This window comes from Oncorhynchus clarkii, chromosome 12, assembly GCF_045791955.1.
Source record: "Oncorhynchus clarkii lewisi isolate Uvic-CL-2024 chromosome 12, UVic_Ocla_1.0, whole genome shotgun sequence".
Taxonomy (NCBI): domain Eukaryota; kingdom Metazoa; phylum Chordata; class Actinopteri; order Salmoniformes; family Salmonidae; genus Oncorhynchus; species Oncorhynchus clarkii.
Window position 1 is genome coordinate 81,950,263 of NC_092158.1, and position 7,938 is coordinate 81,958,200.

A 7,938-nucleotide genomic window follows, 5' to 3' on the forward strand; every position below is an offset into this window, starting at 1 on the left:
TCTTCCTCTATCTCTCTCTCTATCTCTCTCTCTGTCTCTCTCCCTGTCTCTTTCCTTGTCTCTTTCCCTTCGGTCTCTATCCCCTCTGTCTCTCTCTCTGTGGGAGCGAGGGAGTGTTGGGATCTGGGAAGACAAAGAGGAATAAAGTCAGAGACAGGCCATCAAAGGACCATCCAACTCAAACGTTCACACAAATATTCCATTGATATCAATACATGATTAACAAGAAGTTAGGATTGAGCCCTAGGACTAGTGGTAGCTGTAACCCTGCCTACCTGATTGTCGTGGCTTGGCAGGGCGCAGTAGCCAGGCTCTGTTCTGCGGAGGATGCGTGGGGAATGGGTACGGAAGGCAGAGGGCCGTGGGGAGTTGGAGTGGGAACAGTTGGAGCGCGGGGAGGGAGAGCGGACAGAATGGGGGGACGGAGAGCGGACGGAGCGGGGAGAGTTGGTGATGGAGTAGATCTGTGACAGGTTGGAGTGGCCGTGGTGGTTGAGTTTGGGCGGGCGGGGGGAGCGTGGGGGTAACTCGGGAGGTCTCTTGGGGTCCACCAGGTCTATCTCGGTGAGGACAGGGGGCGGGGGGATGAACTCCTCATCCTCAGGGGAGAGGAGCTCGGCGTCAATCTCAGCTAGCTCTGCCCTGGACAGGTGGTCCACAATCCCAGCACCAAACGAGTCGCCCACCACGTTGATTGAGGTACGCAGTCTGTCACTGGCCCAACAGACAGACAATGCTGGAGTCAGCCATGACTGATCACTGTGTTAGAGGTACACTACAAGACAGGAGCTCTCATGGATGAGTAGATGCCAACAATAGCAATGGCATCTACAGCTAAGTACCACTCTACCCTTCACAGTTGACAATATGCGTTGCATTTTGACAGAGCTTGACGTACCCTACTTTTCTTTCATAGAGATAATCAGCAACATTGAATCATTGTAGTCTAATGTCATCATGCTGTTGAAAACAAATACCAGAGTATCTGAAGTGTAACATCACAGTGATTGTGTGTATGTGACTCACAGCAGCCAGTCGACAGCGATGAGCAGGCTGATGTCCTGGGTGGGCAGGCCCACAGCTGTAAGGATCAACAGCATGGTGACCAGGCCTGCGCTGGGAATACTGGCCGCTCCCACACTGGCCAGGGTGGCTGTCATACTGAGAGGAGAGGAGGGGAAGGAGTGAGGGAGGGAGAGGAAAAGAGGGAATTGACGTTACACACACGTTTCTCATTCCAAGACATTGTCACCACAGAATGCATTAGCATGTGACTCATAAAAGTCATCAGCAACCACAACTGATACATACAATAAACCTACAGTTAGATGACTATTTCAAGGTACAAAAACCCATGGAGGAAGTGACACAGCTTTCTCTTACATACATAAAGAGCATGACAACCTTAAAACCAGCACTGCACTTTAGTACTATACCTAAAAGCATAATATATTACACCCAGGTAACACACCTCAACACAAAAGTATCCTAAGAGACCCCCTGGGCCAGGGTTGTTAGTGGTAAAGAAGAGGCCTACCTGACGGTAACGATCTGTCCTGCGTCCAGGTTGATGTCATTCATCTGAGCGATGAAGATGGCTGCCACCGCCTCGTACAGGGCTGTACCGTCCATGTTGATGGTGGCACCGATGGGCAGTACGAAACGCGTCACGCGCTTATCGATCTTCAGATTCTCCTCCAGACAGCGAAATGTGACAGGTAACGTTCCCGCACTGAGGGAAGGAGAGAGAGGGTAAGAAAGGGATGTAGACAGGTCGAGAGAGATAACGGGATGAAAATACAGTTGGGGAGAGAGGGTATAAAGATGTTATAGAGAGAGAAGTATTCAGAAAGAAAATAATGACAGAAATTGTGAGGGAGAGTGAGGGAGAGGGAGGGTGAGAGTACAAAGTGAGAGTTAAAAAAGAGGGGAGGGGGACAGAGAGGGTGAGAGAAGGGGTGAAATCTAACAGCATTATCATAACAGCAAGTGTATTTTACAATCCAACATGTGAATTGCAGGAATTTGATTTGAGCCTAAGCTAAGCCCAGGTCATAATATAATTAGAGAAAGTTGATAGGATTACTCTTATTCTGTAAAGCCTCCCTAATGCGTCAAAATGACAGTTGGTTTGAGCAGCACAACAGATTCAGAAGCAGCGGAAACATGGCCAGTTTGGCCCATACAACCTTATCCAGAGCCCCAGACATTTACAACGCAGGGTCTGTCTGTCTACAACCTTATCCAGAGCCCCAGACATTTACAACGCAGGGACTGTCTATCTACAACCTTATCCAGAGCCCCAGACATTTACAACACAGGGACTGTCTGTCTACAACCTTATCCAGAGCCCCAGACATTTACAACACAGGGTCTGTCTGTCTACAACCTTATCCAGAGCCCCAGACATTTACAACGCAGGGTCTGTCTGTCTACAACCTTATCCAGAGCCCCAGACATTTACAACGCAGGGACTGTCTGTTTACAACCTTATCCAGAGCCCCAGACATTTACAACGCAGGGTCTGTCTGTCTACAACCTTATCCAGAGCCCCAGACATTTACAACGCAGGGACTGTCTGTCTACAACCTTATCCAGAGCCCCAGATATTTACAACGCAGGGTCTGTCTGTCTACAACCTTATCCAGAGCCCCAGACATGTACAACGCAGGGTCTGTCTGTCTACAACCTTATCCAGAGCCCCAGACATGTACAACGCAGGGACTGTCTGTCTACAACCTTATCCAGAGCCCCAGACATTTACAACGCAGGGACTGTCTGTTTACAACCTTATCCAGAGCCCCAGACATTTACAACGCAGGGTCTGTCTGTCTACAACCTTATCCAGAGCCCCAGACATTTACAACGCAGGGACTGTCTGTCTGTCTGTCTGTCTACAACCTTATCCAGAGCCCCAGACATTTACAACACAGGGACTGTCTGTCTACAACCTTATCCAGAGCCCCAGACATTTACAACGCAGGGTCTGTCTGTCTACAACCTTATCCAGAGCCCCAGACATTTACAACGCAGGGTCTGTATGTCTACAACCTTATCCAGAGCCCCAGACATTTACAACGCAGGGTCTGTCTGTCTACAACCTTATCCAGAGCCCCAGACATTTACAACGCAGGGTCTGTCTGTCTACAACCTTATCCAGAGCCCCAGACATTTACAACGCAGGGTCTGTCTGTCTACAACCTTATCCAGAGCCCCAGACATTTACAACGCAGGGACTGTCTGTCTACAACCTTATCCAGAGCCCCAGACATTTACAACGCAGGGTCTGTCTGTCTACAACCTTATCCAGAGCACCAGACATTTACAACGCAGGGACTGTCTGTCAACAACCTTATCCAGAGCCCCAGACATTTACAACGCAGGGTCTGTCTGTCTACAACCTTATCAAGAGCACCAGACATTTACAACGCAGGGACTGTCTGTCTACAACCTTATCCAGAGCCCCAGACATTTACAACGCAGGGACTGTCTGTCTGTCTGTCTGTCTGTCTACAACCTTATCCAGAGCCCCAGACATTTACAACGCAGGGACTGTCTGTCTACAACCTTATCCAGAGCCCCAGACATTTACAACGCAGGGACTGTCTGTCTGTCTGTCTGTCTACAACCTTATCCAGAGCCCCAGACATTTACAACGCAGGGTCTGTCTGTCTACAACCTTATCCAGAGCCCCAGACATTTACAACGCAGGGACTGTCTGTCTACAACCTTATCCAGAGCCCCAGACATTTACAACGCAGGGTCTGTCTGTCTACAACCTTATCTAGAGCCCCAGACATTTACAACGCAGGGACTGTCTGTCTACAACCTTATCCAGAGCCCCAGACATTTACAACGCAGGGACTGTCTGTCTACAACCTTATCCAGAGCCCCAGACATTTACAACGCAGGGACTGTCTGTCTACAACCTTATCCAGAGCCCCAGACATTTACAACGCAGGGTCTGTCTGTCTACAACCTTATCCAGAGCCCCAGACATTTACAACGCAGGGACTGTCTGTCTACAACCTTATCCAGAGCCCCAGACATTTACAACGCAGGGTCTGTCTGTTTACAACCTTATCCAGAGCCCCAGACATTTACAACGCAGGGACTGTCTGTCTACAACCTTATCCAGAGCCCCAGACATTTACAACGCAGGGACTGTCTGTCTGTCTGTCTGTCTACAACCTTATCCAGAGCCCCAGACATTTACAACGCAGGGACTGTCTGTCTACAACCTTATCCAGAGCCCCAGACATTTACAACGCAGGGTCTGTCTGTCTACAACCTTATCCAGAGCCCCAGACATTTACAACGCAGGGACTGTCTGTCTGTCTGTCTACAACCTTATCCAGAGCCCCAGACATTTACAACGCAGGGTCTGTCTGTTTACAACCTTATCCAGAGCCCCAGACATTTACAACGCAGGGACTGTCTGTCTACAACCTTATCCAGAGCCCCAGACATTTACAACGCAGGGTCTGTCTGTCTACAACCTTATCCAGAGCACCAGACATTTACAACGCAGGGACTGTCTGTCTACAACCTTATCCAGAGCCCCAGACATTTACAACGCAGGGTCTGTCTGTCTACAACCTTATCAAGAGCACCAGACATTTACAACGCAGGGACTGTCTGTCTACAACCTTATCCAGAGCCCCAGACATTTACAACGCAGGGACTGTCTGTCTGTCTGTCTGTCTGTCTACAACCTTATCCAGAGCCCCAGACATTTACAACGCAGGGACTGTCTGTCTACAACCTTATCCAGAGCCCCAGACATTTACAACGCAGGGACTGTCTGTCTGTCTGTCTGTCTACAACCTTATCCAGAGCCCCAGACATTTACAACGCAGGGTCTGTCTGTCTACAACCTTATCCAGAGCCCCAGACATTTACAACGCAGGGACTGTCTGTCTACAACCTTATCCAGGGCCCCAGACATTTACAATGCAGGGACTGTCTGTCTACAACCTTATCCAGAGCCCCAGACATTTACAACGCAGGGACTGTCTGTCTACAACCTTATCCAGAGCCCCAGACATTTACAACGCAGGGTCTGTCTGTCTACAACCTTATCCAGAGCCCCAGACATTTACAACGCAGGGTCTGTCTGTTTACAACCTTATCCAGAGCCCCAGACATTTACAACGCAGGGACTGTCTGTCTACAACCTTATCCAGAGCCCCAGACATTTACAACGCAGGGACTGTCTGTCTGTCTGTCTGTCTACAACCTTATCCAGAGCCCCAGACATTTACAACGCAGGGACTGTCTGTCTACAACCTTATCCAGAGCCCCAGACATTTACAACGCAGGGACTGTCTGTCTGTCTGTCTGTCTGTCTACAACCTTATCCAGAGCCCCAGACATTTACAACGCAGGGTCTGTCTGTCTACAACCTTATCCAGAGCCCCAGACATTTAAGACGCAGGGACTGTCTGTCTACAACCTTATCCAGAGCCCCAGACATTTACAACGCAGGGTCTGTCTGTCTACAACCTTATCTAGAGCCCCAGACATTTACAACGCAGGGACTGTCTGTCTACAACCTTATCCAGAGCCCCAGACATTTACAACGCAGGGACTGTCTGTCTACAACCTTATCCAGAGCCCCAGACATTTACAACGCAGGGACTGTCTGTCTACAACCTTATCCAGAGCCCCAGACATTTACAACGCAGGGTCTGTCTGTCTACAACCTTATCCAGAGCCCCAGACATTTACAACGCAGGGACTGTCTGTCTACAACCTTATCCAGAGCCCCAGACATTTACAACGCAGGGTCTGTCTGTTTACAACCTTATCCAGAGCCCCAGACATTTACAACGCAGGGACTGTCTGTCTACAACCTTATCCAGAGCCCCAGACATTTACAACGCAGGGACTGTCTGTCTGTCTGTCTGTCTACAACCTTATCCAGAGCCCCAGACATTTACAACGCAGGGACTGTCTGTCTACAACCTTATCCAGAGCCCCAGACATTTACAACGCAGGGTCTGTCTGTCTACAACCTTATCCAGAGCCCCAGACATTTACAACGCAGGGACTGTCTGTCTGTCTGTCTACAACCTTATCCAGAGCCCCAGACATTTACAACGCAGGGTCTGTCTGTTTACAACCTTATCCAGAGCCCCAGACATTTACAACGCAGGGACTGTCTGTCTACAACCTTATCCAGAGCCCCAGACATTTACAACGCAGGGTCTGTCTGTCTACAACCTTATCCAGAGCACCAGACATTTACAACGCAGGGACTGTCTGTCTACAACCTTATCCAGAGCCCCAGACATTTACAACGCAGGGTCTGTCTGTCTACAACCTTATCAAGAGCACCAGACATTTACAACGCAGGGACTGTCTGTCTACAACCTTATCCAGAGCCCCAGACATTTACAACGCAGGGACTGTCTGTCTGTCTGTCTGTCTGTCTACAACCTTATCCAGAGCCCCAGACATTTACAACGCAGGGACTGTCTGTCTACAACCTTATCCAGAGCCCCAGACATTTACAACGCAGGGACTGTCTGTCTGTCTGTCTGTCTACAACCTTATCCAGAGCCCCAGACATTTACAACGCAGGGTCTGTCTGTCTACAACCTTATCCAGAGCCCCAGACATTTACAACGCAGGGACTGTCTGTCTACAACCTTATCCAGGGCCCCAGACATTTACAATGCAGGGACTGTCTGTCTACAACCTTATCCAGAGCCCCAGACATTTACAACGCAGGGACTGTCTGTCTACAACCTTATCCAGAGCCCCAGACATTTACAACGCAGGGTCTGTCTGTCTACAACCTTATCCAGAGCCCCAGACATTTACAACGCAGGGTCTGTCTGTTTACAACCTTATCCAGAGCCCCAGACATTTACAACGCAGGGACTGTCTGTCTACAACCTTATCCAGAGCCCCAGACATTTACAACGCAGGGACTGTCTGTCTGTCTGTCTGTCTACAACCTTATCCAGAGCCCCAGACATTTACAACGCAGGGACTGTCTGTCTACAACCTTATCCAGAGCCCCAGACATTTACAACGCAGGGACTGTCTGTCTGTCTGTCTGTCTGTCTACAACCTTATCCAGAGCCCCAGACATTTACAACGCAGGGTCTGTCTGTCTACAACCTTATCCAGAGCCCCAGACATTTAAGACGCAGGGACTGTCTGTCTACAACCTTATCCAGAGCCCCAGACATTTACAACGCAGGGACTGTCTGTCTACAACCTTATCCAGAGCCCCAGACATTTACAACGCAGGGTCTGTCTGTCTACAACCTTATCCAGAGCCCCAGACATTTACAACGCAGGGACTGTCTGTCTGTCTGTCTGTCTGTCTACAACCTTATCCAGAGCCCCAGACATTTACAACGCAGGGTCTGTCTGTCTACAACCTTATCCAGAGCCCCAGACATTTACAACGCAGGGACTGTCTGTCTACAACCTTATCCAGAGCCCCAGACATTTACAACGCAGGGACTGTCTGTCTACAACCTTATCCAGAGCCCCAGACATTTACAATGCAGGGTCTGTCTGTCTACAACCTTATCCAGAGCCCCAGACATTTACAACGCAGGGTCTGTCTGTCTACAACCTTATCCAGAGCCCCAGACATTTACAACGCAGGGACTGTCTGTCTACAACCTTATCCAGAGCCCCAGACATTTACAACGCAGGGACTGTCTGTCAACAACCTTATCCAGAGCCCCAGACATTTACAACGCAGGGTCTGTCTGTCTACAACCTTATCCAGAGCCCCAGACATTTACAATGCAGGGACTGTCTGTCTACAACCTTATCCAGAGCCCCAGACATTTACAACGCAGGGACTGTCTGTCTACAACCTTATCCAGAGCCCCAGACATTTACAACGCAGGGTCTGTCTGTTTACAACCTTATCTAGAGCCCCAGACATTTACAACGCAGGGACTGTCT

At 49.5% G+C, this 7,938-nt stretch overlaps 1 protein-coding gene across 2 annotated transcripts in view; it reads right to left on the minus strand.

Annotated features, from left to right (window-relative positions):
• Positions 1–229: 229 nt before the first annotated feature.
• The window catches only part of LOC139421507 (excitatory amino acid transporter 2-like), a 36,476-nt gene continuing 28,767 nt past the window's right edge, over positions 230–7,938 (minus strand). For both annotated transcript variants that reach the window (XM_071172466.1, XM_071172467.1), the window contains exons 8-10: positions 1,538–1,732; positions 1,027–1,161; positions 230–714 (exon numbers count right to left, since the gene is read on the minus strand). In XM_071172466.1, the coding sequence (XP_071028567.1) occupies positions 231–714; positions 1,027–1,161; positions 1,538–1,732 (814 nt within the window). In that variant the 3' untranslated portion in view covers position 230. The remainder of the gene's footprint in view (positions 715–1,026; positions 1,162–1,537; positions 1,733–7,938) is intronic.